The sequence below is a fragment of the Apteryx mantelli genome, chromosome 4 (genome assembly GCF_036417845.1).
Source record: "Apteryx mantelli isolate bAptMan1 chromosome 4, bAptMan1.hap1, whole genome shotgun sequence".
Classification (NCBI taxonomy): Eukaryota; Metazoa; Chordata; class Aves; order Apterygiformes; family Apterygidae; genus Apteryx; species Apteryx mantelli.
In genome coordinates this window covers 76,396,521-76,412,166 of record NC_089981.1, presented here as the reverse complement: position 1 = coordinate 76,412,166, position 15,646 = coordinate 76,396,521, and the positions used below count along the sequence as shown (strand labels likewise).

Genomic DNA, 15,646 nt, shown 5'->3' with positions numbered 1-15,646 from the left:
TTATTATAAGGTTTCACTATTAACGTCAGTTTTGTCTTACCTTTTCCCCAAATCAAAATGTTTCCGCTTGAGTCTCCTGTAATAGTATCACCATTTTCAGAAAAGGTCACACACAGGACAAACTTTGGCTTCTCTTGTTTCTGCATGGTTATGAAAAATATACACTCACAGCAACACACAGCCCATTCATTTTAACTGTATGCATTTGAGTAATTTAGCTTAGTCTTTTACAGTTCTATTATTACTTAAATGTCTACAAAGGAGTTAACCACATTCCTGCAGGCTAAACAGTTAATCTAGGCTAGGGCAAAAGATGCAGAAGCTGAGGCTGGGGTCCCAGTACTACACCCAATATCACACGTTACAGCTGCACTCCCCCAGCAAGTGAGGAGGCCTGCCAACTTTTAACACAAGACCAAGAATGTCCTGGGATATTCTGAATCCCCCAACTCCCTCCTAGCCCCAAAGGCTCCAAGCGTTTTGAAATGAGCAAAGATGCAAACAGACTTCATTATTATTTTTTCTCCAAAGATTCCAGGAGAGAACTATTACTAGAGAGTTTGGCTGCAGTATAAATTAAGAAATCATCTTTTGATTGAATCCTAAGTTCAGAAGTGGAAATGTTGCTTTGAGACCCTGCATTTAAGATATTAGCAAGAACAAAACAGGGAAATGTGTAAGAGGACAAATATGTTCACTATCTAGTAGCTTCTAAGGACATTATTTACAACGTTTGCTGAATAAGAATTTTTATGGTTTCCTTTCTCCCTTAAACTAACTGGCATCAGTTATTAACTAGGACCACCACAATTTTACATTTACAACAACCATATGGTATAATAGCACCATAACAGAGGCAGAAATCTGTCTAGTTGTTTAGAAGATATAAATGAATGAAAAATAAAGTGAAACAAAATTAAATGCATTATCTCAGTATCTCATCCTTATTTCACACAAAATATATAAGCTGACATTGCAAAGTAGTTGTTTTGACTATACTTGCGAGTCATGACTCCACAAGCAAACAGTTAACTAGGCCCTACGGTAGTTATCTGCAGTCACCGCAAACATCTCTCATTTGCACAGGCAACTGCTGTAAAGCTTAGTCTATATTTAAGAACAAAACCAAATCAAGACCTTGAAATGAAAATGATATTTACCACATAGTATCCAGCTCAATCTGTATTTGAATTACATATGTGTATGTATCTGAGCAGAACAGAGGAAGAGGAAAGAATATTCATATTCACATAATTTTTCATTGAATTAGATGGGGTTTTGCAAGTTTTTCCTCTGACAAAGAAAAAAAAGGCATATTTTTCTTTCTATATTTTTTTAACTTGAGGTGAGCATAGAGAGTCTTAATGTAATTTTCTTTTGCTGGAGACCAGTATAAAGAACATGGAAAAAGGCATGTATGGAACAGAATGGGAACTACACTTCGAAACTTGATTGTGGCAAGCCATCAAAAAGTTCTCTGTTCCATGCCCTGAACGCTACCTGAATTTTTGTAAAAATGCAAGTTTAATAATTATCATTTTTTTGATTTATTCAGATATTACTAAGCCTTATTTCTGCATGACTGTACCATTCCTATAAACATAAAATTAAGGAAATAGTTTATTTTACCTCAAATAATCCTTGCTTTTTAATGAGGGAATTCCCTTCTAATGTCCAAAAATAAAGGTGTGATTTTCCACAAGTAACTATTATATTTGTGTCAGTAGGGTGAAAATCTGCAGCAAATACAGCCTCATTAGAGCACTTGAAGAGAAAAAAAAAACATTGCATCAAAATTTAAAATCCAAAGAAAAAAACAATATAAAATTGTTCTCTAGCTACATGAACTGATCAACTCCAGATATAAGAAAAATACTGAGCCATTCATTTATTATTGTAGACTGGAATATTTCGGTAGAATACTTTGAAGCAAAAAGACTGGTCAAATGATTTTCTATTTTTTAAGTTATTATCAAAAGTTATCCTTCAAAAATATGTCCTATAAGGAGAGGAAGATCCATATGAAAGACAAGATTAGTTTAAGATGTTTCTTTTCTGTACATGCTCCTATCATTGCTTTCCAGACTTTTCTAATAAATTCTAGCATGACTACAGCAGCAAAAAAGTCATTAGGATAATCTTAACAGTAAGAGGAAAGAATCCCTTTCATCATATTCTTTGCCTTTTTATAAAATGAAAATGTTAAAAAGGCACAAGAAGTTAAATATAGACATTTTATGACAAGAAATACAGATCTACATACAAGCAAGTAGCAGTACACAAAATATCTTATTGCAACACCTTGACATCTGCCAGCTTTTCTTCTTTCTGCCAGTCCCACACAGAAAGCACATGGTCATTTGAGTCATCCACTGAGCACAGGCTACTTCCTCCATTCTAAAGCAAAACATGGAAAATATTAATGCATCTGTAAGCCAATATTAGAAACACATAAATACCCATTAAAAATAAATACTTCTGCAGAGGTGAAAAGGACATATTTATGTTTTCATTGTTATATTTTTAGTTATCCCATAGATCTTCATGAAATAGAGCACTTTATAGGATCATCGAAAAACAGGGCTAAAAAAGGGATATTGAAGAGGTTCTCTTTCAGGACAAACTGTAGAAAAACACAGTTTGTGAGGAATGAGGTAGGTATCTCTTTTTAAACTTTCAGTGATATAACTTCCCAAGGCAATCTACACACCATTACACTATTAAGAAAGTTTTTCCTGATGATTAAACTGAATTTCTTTCATTGCAATTTAAACCAGTTACTTCTTGTTGGATCTACTATGGACATGGGGAATAATTTATTCTTTATCAAGCAATAATGGAACAAAATTGGGGAACAGGGAAAGTAATGAGAAAACAACTTACTCCTGATAGATGTCTTTTTTATAGTTATATCTTCTATCATTCTTTGCTTTCCTAATCATAGTGACCCTAACTCCTTCAGTCTTTCTTCTTGCATCATATTAACTAGACCTTCTCCAGGTAATACCCATTTTTCTGAAGTGTGAATCCAGAGACTGAATGAGGTTCTCCAACAGAGATTCTACCTGAACTGAGGGAGCAGATTGACATCACAGGTCTTACTGGTGATGCACCTGTTCAAATATCCAAAATATGGTCATTCCTGTATAACAACTAGATCTTTTTCCAAGTAGCAGGTATCTGGAAGGTAATTTTCAGACTGTTTTTCTCAAATGATTTGAGTTAATTCCTAGCTTTGTGGCTACAGTGAAACAAACCATCAAGTAATGTCTAATTGCTTTTCAAGCCATTTGAATACGTTTTTTACCCCATTATTCCTGGCATTGACTATGTTAGCTGTGACTGCAGATGACCTTGCAGATGCAGAATGAGACCGTGGTTACACAAGCAATCCTTTGGCACCAATGCTGATACAAACAGTCCTTTTCCTGACACCCATAGCACCGCCAAGTGTTTGTTGCTGCCTCTTGAGCTGGGCAAGCACGAAAGTTTGGGCTATCATAGCATGAGCATGTTTGGGGAATGGATCCATTTGGAAAAAAAGAGCCAAACCAATCCTGCTTCATTTTGTTTATAAATAAGGTAGATTGGCTGCTTTCCTGATGGATCAGGTCCCTAATAAACTTCCTGGGTGCAGCTACAAAAATACCATTTTCCACACAACTCAGGAGATGGGACAGAGACAGGAATAAGTAGCCTGAAGAGGGGGCTGTTTAAAAAGAGATAAGCAGCACTGTGATGGGATGGCAAGTAATGCTCAAAATGGGCTAAGCTATGACTGTGAAATCACAGCGTAAAGCAAACGCATTAAACACTTCTGCTTTCTCATGGCACCTGTCGGTAGCATTCCTCCATTATTAAGTACGCCATTCCTCATCTAGGGAGATATTTACAGAGTATTTGCTTGATATTCCAGATGTTTGTGGAAACTTTCACTGAAGTAAGTTTTGCCTGTGAAACACACAATTTAGTCCTCTCCTTTTTGAAAATGCTTTTCTGATGACTGGTGTAAATCATCACAAAGCATCGAGGACTTATATATTCTGTCCTGTACTGAGGGCTTCTAGGCTTCTGTGAGTCAGATTATAAACTCACGTTTCTATATGGGACTTGAATGCCTTCCGTGTCTTCTTTTTTACCTCCTTGATAGACCAGAGTTTGAAGGGTGCTGACAGAAGGCTAACAGTAGAGGATCCTGATTCTCAACAATCCTTTATCCATATGCCTTTCGCAGCTTTCAGGCAAAACTTTTTGCTAGTGCTATATGAGCCCCATTTTCTAAATCCCAAATCAGGGGTATATCCCATCACAAAAGGCCATTTTTAAACACACAATGCATAGAAAAAAAAATAGCTGCAGAAATGGAACAACTCTTTTTTTCTTTTTTTAAGGGACAAATGTAATGAGAAGATTAAAGGCAAAAAGTAAAGATACTGAAATTTCTGGAACACAAGTACCTTTGCAAGTGTCTGTCCCTGAAAAAATTAATTGCAGTTTATGGTATGCATAAGACAGACCTCTGAGACTCTTGAGATATTGCTAGCTTTAATAATGATATAAATGGTCTGAAACAATTGAACTTCAAGCTTTCCTCTTCTAAAGAGGAAGCTGAGAGAGACTGTGCCCAGAAAGCATGCCTTGGAAGCTAAGGAAAAGAGAAAGTTTGTTCAAGAAAGCTAAATTTGAAAGACTTCAAAGACCTGTTCAGTGCACATTCCTAATATGTATGACTATTCATTTACTTACAGATTTAGAAAAAGCAATGCAAGTGACAGCTCGGTCAAAAAACCCCATTCCAATGACATGCAGTGTATTCAGAGTAACAGAATCCCAGACACGTACATGTGGTGGCAATTGCTACAAAAATAGACACAGAAATAACAGCTGAAACAATGGTGATAAAAAATATCAAGATTAAAAAAATGAGAATGCATCCAAGAAACATTTTAACTCAATTTAAGGCATGAAAGTTATCAGAACTTCCCTAGAATGGCTGTTTAAGCACAGATATGCTACAAATGAGAATTCTGCTTAGGACCAATATCTGGGACTGAATATTCAGAGTGTACAGCATTTCAAGTCTCACTGACAGTTGTTAATTCAGTGAAGTTAATGGGTACTGAGACATGTTTCATTAAGTGAAAATTGTTGCTAACCTTGTGATGTGGGACCTAGGGTTAGTCCAGGATTATCTGTTTAAACCATAGCAAACAAGATAATTCTGGTCAATGTCAAAGGGCAAGTACATAAAGAAGATTAAGAATTTCTAAAGTGTAACTAATTTCAAAATCATAAAAATGAGCATGGAGAGATTGTATCTTCAGATTCTTCTTTACAATCCTAGTCAGAACCAGCTTTTTTTTTTTTTTTAACATAAAACTCAAGGTACGTATACTCAGGGTATACATACTCAAGGTATACATACATAGCCCAGAGCATTTTCCTATGAAATTTATGTGGTTCCCCTTTTTTCCTGCCAATCCCTGACCTCTGTAACACACAGAGAGCCCCACACAGTGGTTCAACTCGAAGACAGAAATGCTTCTCAAATCCACTAGAGGGCAATCCCTGTAAGTACATGTTGATTAAGTTTTATATGAAAGCAGTTAGGAATTTAAAACTGTATGTTCAACCTTTGCAGGAAAACAGTAAAGGACATATTTCCTTTTTCCCTGTCCTTTCAAATGAAACTAATAAAAGGTTTATTACAATATCTGAAAGAAAGCAACAGCCATCAGTCTTTCTCTCTCATTGATCATAAGTAGGGAAATTGCCCTTAAATCAAAACCACCCCAGTACCTCAGGTATAGAAACGGCTTTTATATAAGATTATATACCACTTTCTCCTCAAGCATAGGTATCAAACCCTTATATCTTATTTCATAAATATAATGGTAAGTAATTGTACTTACAAAGTTAAAAGAATAAAGCCCAGAGATTTCTCAAACACGCAATAAAATTTACAATTGAGTTTATGTTACTCAACTAAGTTATCTTTACATAAACCTTGTAATGTGTGACTGAGATTGTTTTCTTCATTTACAACTAGTTAGCATATTGATAATCCTTTTTTTAACCCTTCCTAATAATTCTTCTTTGATGACATCTACCAAAAGTTTTGCAATAGCTTGGCCATAGAATCAACTGAGCAACTTCTTCCTCAGACTTTTCTTCCCTCTTCTTCTATCTATTCCTTCTCACTTGTCTTAGCTCTTTGGTGCAAGGACAATCTTCTTCTGTCTGACTAAATTCCTACCCTACAACCAGGCTTTACAATGGCAAGAATAGGAAAGGATTTCTTTTTCAGCAAATAACCCTAAGCCATTCTTATTTGTACTTTGGTTTTGGTAGCTGTGGTCAGAAATGAACTTGTTATTGTCCAATTAAATCTCCTCTACTTCTCCTCCTTTTTCTTTCCCCACATCTCCCCTCCCTCTCAGGTTTTCCCTCTAGTGTCATCCTTCCTTCCCTCTTTGGGAGACCAAGTCCAAAACTACCTTGGGTCTATGTAAGTAACAGAACAAGAAATGACTGAATGATCTTGATAATGGCATTGGCTAACTTTGATATGGTGCATATGTATTCTCAAGTGAAATTTTGTTTGTGCTCATTCCTAGCATTTAAGACCACTTTAACTGCAATATGAAAAGTATGCATCTTCTTGGCAACATATAATTTGTTGTATTTCACAAGAATATGTCAGCAAAGGGGTCACTCACTTTTCCATCTTTGGATGTACCTGCAACTTGACCTGTTGCTATAGTGATCCTATCAGGATGGACAGCTAGGCTAGAAAAGAAAAAACGGGAAAAGGTCAAACTTCAAGCCACTGATTATATTTTCCATTATGCTTTTGCTTGAGCCTGTAATAAGTAGCCTATAGTCATAAAACACATAACAGACATGTAAATATTTTATACACCTATAAACAGAACTGACAAAACAATTTTCATGCTCTCTTATTCAACAAACTATTCCCTTACAAACAAAGCAGTGATTTGCTTAAGCCCTAATACCTCAAACATGTATGCAAACCAGCAGCAGTGTTACTTATGTTGGGATTCGCCTCATCTAGATTTAGATGATTGCAATATATAAGGAGTTTACAGTTTGAACTAATTATCTAACTTCAGATATCTCCCATCAGAGTGGGTACAGATCTGGTCAGTATAGCCCATGTAGTCCAGCCAACAATCCTCCAGACCAAACATACACATCTACTCAAACATAAGACAAATTGTTCTCTAGACTCTACTGACTGTACTGACCAGATATTCCGGGACTCTTATAGGAACTTAGATATCGAGCTAAGTTAGACACCTGCAATCAGGCAAGACGATTCCAATCGATGGTATTTTTCCAGAGCAGGAAGGCAGTTATTAAAGTCTGAGCTTAATAAAAATGTCCATCAACTTCTCCCTAATATTTTTTAAAAGGTAAAAAAATTCTTTAGTACGTAAGAACTAGGGTACAGAAATTACATTTCCCAGAATCAAAATTGAGATTTATTAAACTGTGATCAACAATAACTAATACTTCTAAGAAAAAACAATCTCAAATTTGTATTTAAGTAATGCCTGGAATATAGTCTACATTTGTCCTAAATTTTATCTATTCTTTTTTCACGATAACTATTTTTCATATAGTTCTAGAAGCAAAGTGCTGTGCAAAAGGAACAGTGGCAATAATTCATTCAGCTTTATAATGCAAAACTGTATGCTCCTTCTAATAAACCTGAATGCTTTGAAATGTCTACAGAGTCAGAAAATTTGAAAGAAAGAAATGAGATAAAACAGGTCCAAGTTAACATCTCCCTGTAAAACAACTAGATTTTATGAATAATTTGATTTAATGAAACATGCTCACAGTGCAACCAGATTTGATTATCAGTTCTATTTCTGGCTTTCATGGACAACAGGTGTTTCATAATGCTTAATCTAAAGAAGGGATGTCAAACTCATTCTATGCATTAGGGCCCATCAGATAATCCTGGTGCTTGTTTAAGCTACGCTCAACAAGTAGACAGATACTGTCAAGATAAACCATATGTTTATTTATATTGCAATTTACTGCTACTGATATTTCCTGACACCTACCATCCTCTAAGCCTGAACACAGCTAATCACTCTGAAGCCCAAGCTGGCATGTCTGCATGACATTAGGCTGTATGAACAAACCAGACCGCTCTGGACTAACTTGCAGGGTATCTGCCATGATGTAGACATGCCTGAAGACTTCCAGGAAGACTGCAGATGAGATTAAAACTGTTTTGGTTAGATGTAGCCTGAAGGACCTATATTTGGCACCCTGACCTAGATGAAGATGAATAATTCAATCCTATTTAAAACAGCAGATCTGCTCATTTACTAGCTGTAAAGTAAGTAGCACAGCACATACAGCAGCAGAGACTTCAAGGCAGGTTTTGCAAGCAAACTCAGGCTCCCTTTGGATGGATAGCTGGGTATCTTAAAAGCCTGTGCCATCACGTCCTGACAGTAGTTGCGTCTTGTGCTGACTAGATTAGAACCATAATGGACATTCTTTCCATGACTACAATCACACCTTCATTCGACTGTGCAAACTGGTTGTCAGGTGTTGGCACCCAACCTATGCAAGACTTACGGGTTAAATCATTAGGATTATCTTTTCAAAACTATATATAAAAAAGCACAAAAGATGAACTCGCAGATACTATTTCATGAGAAAAAAATATAATTGTATTAGGAGACTTACCACTTCACATCATCGTTATGACCGGTGTAATGTCTCTGAAGCTGTTCTTCAACATTGAATAACACAACTACCGATGCAATGAAATATACAGTTTCACCCGTTGGAAGAAGATACAGGTTACTGCGACAGTCCCGACCCCTATATCCATAGCTAGCATGTTTGTCAAGGTACAGTAACATTACCTAAAAACTAAGCATGTTAAAAATAAGCAAACACAAAATGCTTTTCTGCCACTGGTATTTCCTGATACCTGGCATCTCTTGTTTTGAGCACAGCTATACCACTTGAAAGCCCTCAAAAATTCCTTACTTTCATACAGTAAAAACAGGTAAAGCATTTCACAATCTTCTATATAGCATACAGAAGATAAATGGTAATGGAGACAGTGGCAGGATTTTGACATACTACCCCTTTACTATTCTCTGGAATTTTATAAAAACCAGACAAAGGCAACACCCCCATGTGTATTTACTATTTACATTGGTTGACTCTAATTAAAATAAAAATTTGGACTTGATACAAATACTAATAAGTTATTCAGTACATCTCCCTGCCTTATATTAGGACTGACTGTATTATCCATTGTTCTGGATGATTGATTTCATTATTCTGGTCATTACCAACCAGATGGACATAAAACTGTAGAAGGGTTACATCATACATTTCGATTTATTTTTGTAGTATTTAAAAGGCAGTGGCCCAGATTCTGATGCTAGTCATATTAACACTAATCTAAAATTAATCCAGTGAAATAACTGGAATTAATCCAGAAATAATCTTATTTAGACTGAATGTTAATTCAGCCAAATTATGTAGTTTTATTCTTGTGAAGAGTCATTAGGGATTGCAACTATTCTGGCTTCCCCTTTTTATGGGAACAGAGAGGAGCAGTATTAGCTGAATCTTGGCAAAATGGAACAGCATTCTAATTCAGTCAATATGGAGAAACTGGCTGCAACAAATATATGTGTATGTACTAAAACCCCAATTATAAGATATTTAAGAGAGATTTGTGCTCTCTATGTATTCTCTATGGTTAAAGATAACACAGTCAAACTAAAATACCCACGTTAACACGATCCAAGAAATAAGGCTAAAAGTCATCTTACTTCTAAAATATGAATTTAAATACCAGCTTGCTGATTTTTTTAAATAAACCCAGTGGAGGTAGTCGTTCATTTGCAATGCTGCGTACCATCCATCAAAAGGTGCAGGCAAAAATCCAGCTTTTAGACTCCTAAAATTTAATATTTCTGCTAAAGTTTCTTCAAGTTTTAGATATTCAAATTTAAGGAAATGAAAATCATAAATGCCTTATAATTGCAGATAATCTACAAAGAATTTCTAATCTGTCTGTAAAGATAAGAGTTACTACTTTAGTTGCAGGACAATGCTTTATTTCATCAAATTTATTTTTCTCTATAAGGCCAGATGCTATTACCAATTGAAGCCAACACCACAATTACCTTAGTTCAATAATATAAAGGTAATTTTCTAATGAACTAGCTGTTTAAGTTTGGATTTAAAAGTTTAAAAAAGGGTTAAAAAAAAATAACGCATTATATACACCTTCATGTCTCTGTGCATAAAGATAGCTGTTAAATGGAAAACATATTCTTTAGAGAAAAGCTTTCTTTCCCCTCCTTCCCTTTTGGATCAATGCAATGCTGCACCCAACCATTCCTATGATTTCTGTTGTCAAATACTTAGTATCTCTCAATCAGTCTTCTCAGATTTAAACACCTGGGGTTGATCTCTCCTTCCCCTCACAGTTTCCCATGCCCGATTTGGTGGCTTCACCTGTTCCTTGATGAGTTGGCACTTCAGTGACGGTTACCTTGCCCCTTCCTCTCCGTTGGCCTCCTGCCTTCGTTTCAGACCTGCTGCTTGCCAGATGAGCCAGCAGCAGGCAGAGCTCTGCAGATCTCCACTCCCTCCCCGACAAGGCACAGTGCTGACTTCTCCCTCAGGCCACCAGCTTTGCTTGATCTCTGCCTCACACCTCCACCATTCAACATTTCTGTTTCTTCGTGTCTGAATATATCTGATGCACTCTGAAGCCCTTGCACCTTACCCTGGTATCTGCCAACATGACTGCAAATCCCCGTTAGGTTTCATGTATGCCATTCTACAAATACTTGATTTTCTCACTTCTCTTTCTTGTCATGGTCTGCTTTGCCGTTTCCGTTTGTCCATCTCGCCTCCAACACCTTGTTTCTCTATGCCCGTTCTTACACTACAAGGCATTTCTGCTTGCAATCCCACAGTCAGGCTGATTTTGTCCACTACAAAGCTCTTTTCTCCTACTCCGGTGCTGTTCTCCTCCTAGCAAACAGCTCAGCTTCTCCAGCTTAGCTGAACCAAGTGCCTGCAATATCAGTCACTTTTTTGCTGTTTTTGTCTTTTTCCTTAAATGACCTTGCACTACTGCCTCCAGCTTTTCTTCTTATCATTCTAGTCTGTAAACTGGGCGTTGTTTTTTTTAACACTGTAAATATCTAGTCACTGGTGTAACTTTTAAATATGGATATCATGATTCGGCTTGACTACAAAGAAAATAAAATCTGAACACAGGGGGTTTTTTTGGAACTATATGTCTCCTCTTCAGTAACCATTTAGGGTTAGTTTGAACATTTTATTCATTCATACCTTTTTACTGGTGGAAAAGATTTATATATAAGATTCTACTGGGTGTACACACACAAACACCTGAGAGGACATATGAACATTCACACTCAAAATACTATTTTGCTTGGCAAATCTATAAGTCAGTTAAAAAAGCTTAAGCGAGAAACTACTGATAGGGAAATCATGACCTACTTTAATTAATATTTCTTATAATAGTCTAGAATGTTAACTTCAGCTTCCCCCTACACACTGCTAATGACTACCTTTTCTGTTTGTTTAGTTTTTTGTTTTAGCAAGCATCCTCACACTTTCTCCCATATCATTCTAATACAAGCAAGGGGCCCCTCACAGAAATCTGAAAAGACATCACTCAGTTTTGTTGTGATGTGCTGAAGAACTTGGACAGTGATTATACAGTAGAATGCTGCAAGCAATATTTATCACTTTAATCTCAACCGTTTTATTAATTTGTGCCATTTAGTTGATTTCTGTTTTTAATTCATCTTCAGTCACTTCTGTATTTATTATCTCCAGTTCCAGCAGAGTGGGATAGAGCTCACAGGCTCTGCTGCAATAGGAATAATAAAAATGGGTAGTAAATCTGTCATTAATCCTTTGGAAACTTGATTCTAAAATTCTTGATTCTGAAACCACAAGTAGTTCTATTTATAAAACTTAGCAAAAGACTATTTGCAGTTTGTCTTCTTTTATATGAAGACAAAGCAGCTTCCTATTTGCACTGTTTGGGACCAAAAAAAGTCTTTTCTTAAAATAGAAATCCTTTGGAAGACTTCATCTGTCTAGAGATAGTGGATATTGCAAACAGATTCAAATCTTTTTGTGTTTGTTTTATCTTGACTCTTCCATCACACATGCTAAGATTATACAAAAATGAAGTCTGTCATTACTTTTTTCAATAAAGAATAAATCTCCTTATTATATTTAAAATTGAAATGAAAAAACTTCTATATGTGATGAAACACTTTAATGTTAGAATTCTATATGTATGTTCATTCATATATACAGAAGGCAGTAGAAAATTCAGTTGTTTGGTATTGATGGTGTTTAAGCACAGTTTAAAATCTAAATGCAAGCACTGTTTTATATATGATATCTATTAAGAATTACATTGCTAAGCATCTAACAGTTGCAAAGTGCTATTTGATACTGGTGTTATCCAAGTATTAAAGTTGATTATAGTATCCTCTAAAGGACAATGGTGCACATTTTATAAAATACAGTTTAAAATGATAAATTACTGATGAGAATCAGTAAAAGACAGGAACTTGTGTTATGCATACTATAATTAATAATCTCAGCTCAGTACATTCTTACGATACGCCTAGTTTGATCTTGAGCTAATTAGCATATTTCAAACTTAACCTTCAGGCAACATTTAAGCAAAATCTTCCTTAAGCTGCTATCCCATATTCCACAAAATACAGCAGCCTCAAGACAAACACATATTTGAATGGAACATGACGTAATACTTCACTAAGGAAATGAACTTTATTAAAAAATCCTAGTTTTGCTACATTCCAGCTCTAAAAATTATTTAAAACAAATCAGTAAGACACGATTATTTCCAGTAGTTCCCCATCACAGCAAGGATACACCCATTCCAGTTTAAGCCTCTTGGCTGGTAGTTCTACTTTTGCTTCCAAATTGTAAGATTCCACTTGCTCTTTGGGCATGTACATGGTAACAGGACGTCCACGAAGAAACATTTTTACGTATCCTTCCTCTACAAAAGGTCAGAAATGTTTAGCGTTACACAGAAAAACATCAGGGGAGAACTCCAGTGCTTCCCCATCCCTTCCCACTTAACAGTTTGGTGGGTTATAATTACAAAATGACATGCAGTCTCAAATTTACATGATAAATTATGCAGCTTTGCTTTTTTTTTAAAATAATCACAGACATTAATCAGACTTTTTTTAAACACACCAAGTCCCTTTTTCCTCTAAATATTTTGAACAGCAGAATTAGAACTAAATAATATCATTAAGAACTACAAAACTGAAAGGACTGAGATCAAAACTATTATTTTTTGTTAAAAAATAATTTTGCATTAACATCTTTTTAAACACTAAAAGTGAAGGGGAAAACATCAAAGATTACAATTAACGCAGAAATGCCACTTAAAATTATTTTATTTTTTAAAATCAATATTTACATTGGAGCATCAGCATCTAAAGTATTTTTCGACACTCAGTTGCATTCTTTGCATCTCAGTGTAAAGATACACTTTACACTTGATACATAATGTTAGTGATACATCCAGAATAAGGAACATAAACAATTAGTAAAAGGAATCATGCTGATGTACATGCAAAAAAAGTAAGTGTTTAAGAATTACTAAACATTGAGAAAGGAATGACAACACTGACAGCACATTATAGAAAGGAAAATGACATACAGCAGAGAAGCTACAAAAACTGAGCTGGCTCACAGAAGTAAACATTTCTAGGAGAAAATACTAAAAATAATGTGTTGGGCTTTTAAGAAATATGTTTGAGGAAGAGAAGCAGGGATTAATAACAGATCTGGAAATACTGACTTGGGGACTTCACGGGGCTTATAAAACTAGGTGATGTGGGAAATGCCATGAAGGTCTGACTAGGACTTTTGGGAACTGGCAAGGCCAGAGAGGGTGTCCTGTGAACTTCTGGTGAAGTTTGTCCACATTCAGAATGTGCTGGCTCCTGCTGCTCCATCGGCAGATCAAGGGATTCAGCCTTGTTCTCATGCGAATCAAGCAGTTTTGGAGTCAGTGACATCTGTAGAGTTACTAGACAGAATAATTGCGGGCACAGAGGAAATGGGAGGGCAGAAGTAACAAAATCATGTAAATAAAAAAAACTTATATGATTTAGGTCTGTTAAAATTATGCTATGAATTGCTAAGTATCATTACAAACATACCATTATTTTTTTAATTTGAAAACTAAGGCTCTATTTGAATTGGAAAATAAGCACACATTACAGATCCTGATTAACTAAATTAAAAATATTGGCTGAACAAATAAATATCATAGCTATGTTGTACTACATAAATATGTGTATTTTGCCTTTATACTAATTCATTTGGGAAAGGTATCTAGTTGATCTGTCACAGTAAAGTTACAGCTAGGGCTCTAAGAATACCCTTAATTTACAGAATTCATGCATAAAATGAAAAAAAAAAAAGGAAATTTAACATAAAAAAATAAAAATAAGCACAGAACAATAATGGAGACAGATGGTTGGAGTTTAAGATGCCTGCTAAAACTGCCAGAATACTGGAACTGGTTTTTAAAAGTCTGCTCTGATAGATCTGTACTAGAAAATAAGCTATAGAGGTTTTTTCCTTGTATAATAATAGAGCATTAAATCCCTATTTGTACAAGCATGCAGTATCTATTTAATGAGCTTGAAATACATGCCAATACTACTAATATTGGTATGCCAGAAATTAATATATTTTCAGCAGTGACAACTCCTAACTGTGTTTACTAAAGGCATGGATGGAAAGTTTAATTCACTGAATTGCTTTCATCACCTGAAACATATCACGGGACTCATAAAACTTGAATTTAGACATCTACAATGGAAGTATCCACATTTGACCGAGTCACTCAAAGCTCCTTTTTAGGGTCAGTAGGGAGTAACAGACACTTTTGGAGGGATTCATCACATGTTGTTCAGATGTTCAAAAACAAAGTATATAAATCGAGTCTTCAATCGAGTCTTCTCTCTGCTAACTATAAAGAGGAACTTAGGATGACTAGGCCAGGAACAGAAATGTCTAAGTGCGTATGTCTAAGTTTTGGTAATATTAATTTCATCTGTAATGATTGATGCTAATAATACAGCATGTTAGCTACATAACCAATCCACATCCCTTTTCATTTGTTTTCCATAACCAATATTTTAAGACAGTAAAGTTCTCTAGGTGAAGATATATAGATACAAAGACAGACAGTCAGCAGAAACTACAAAGAAAGACTGATGGTGAAATTTTTAAACAAATGTATCTTTTACACCTGCAATTTTGTAAAATTGAAATTGTTGCTGAAAATATCAGTAAAAACGTATAGTTACCGAACTGAAATAAGATGCATGAACGCTAGTAGGATCTGCAAAGGAGACCACTACTGATTGCAGGCATAAAATCAAATACACAGAGGTAGAGACTCTTTCAAATACTTTGTCTTGAAAACAAACATACTTTCTTTGTGAAATCTTAAGATTTGTTGCAAAGCTGAAAGACGCTGGTTAGTGGAAAAACTGTTAGGAATAAGCTA

General features: G+C 35.5%; 1 protein-coding gene across 7 annotated transcripts in view; it reads right to left on the bottom strand.

Annotated features, from left to right (window-relative positions):
- EML1 (EMAP like 1) overlaps positions 1-15,646 on the bottom strand; it is a 128,652-nt gene that overhangs the window by 18,172 nt on the left and 94,834 nt on the right. For 6 of the 7 annotated variants that reach the window (XM_067294959.1, XM_067294956.1, XM_067294955.1 and 3 more), the window contains 8 exons: positions 13,922-14,152; positions 12,976-13,105; positions 8,734-8,883; positions 6,720-6,789; positions 4,747-4,857; positions 2,302-2,397; positions 1,630-1,764; positions 41-140 (listed from right to left, as the gene is read on the bottom strand). In XM_067294959.1, coding sequence (XP_067151060.1) covers positions 41-140; positions 1,630-1,764; positions 2,302-2,397; positions 4,747-4,857; positions 6,720-6,789; positions 8,734-8,883; positions 12,976-13,105; positions 13,922-14,152 — 1,023 coding nt within the window. The remainder of the gene's footprint in view (positions 1-40; positions 141-1,629; positions 1,765-2,301; positions 2,398-4,746; positions 4,858-6,719; positions 6,790-8,733; positions 8,884-12,975; positions 13,106-13,921; positions 14,153-15,646) is intronic. The other variant, XM_067294961.1, reaches the window with a different exon arrangement.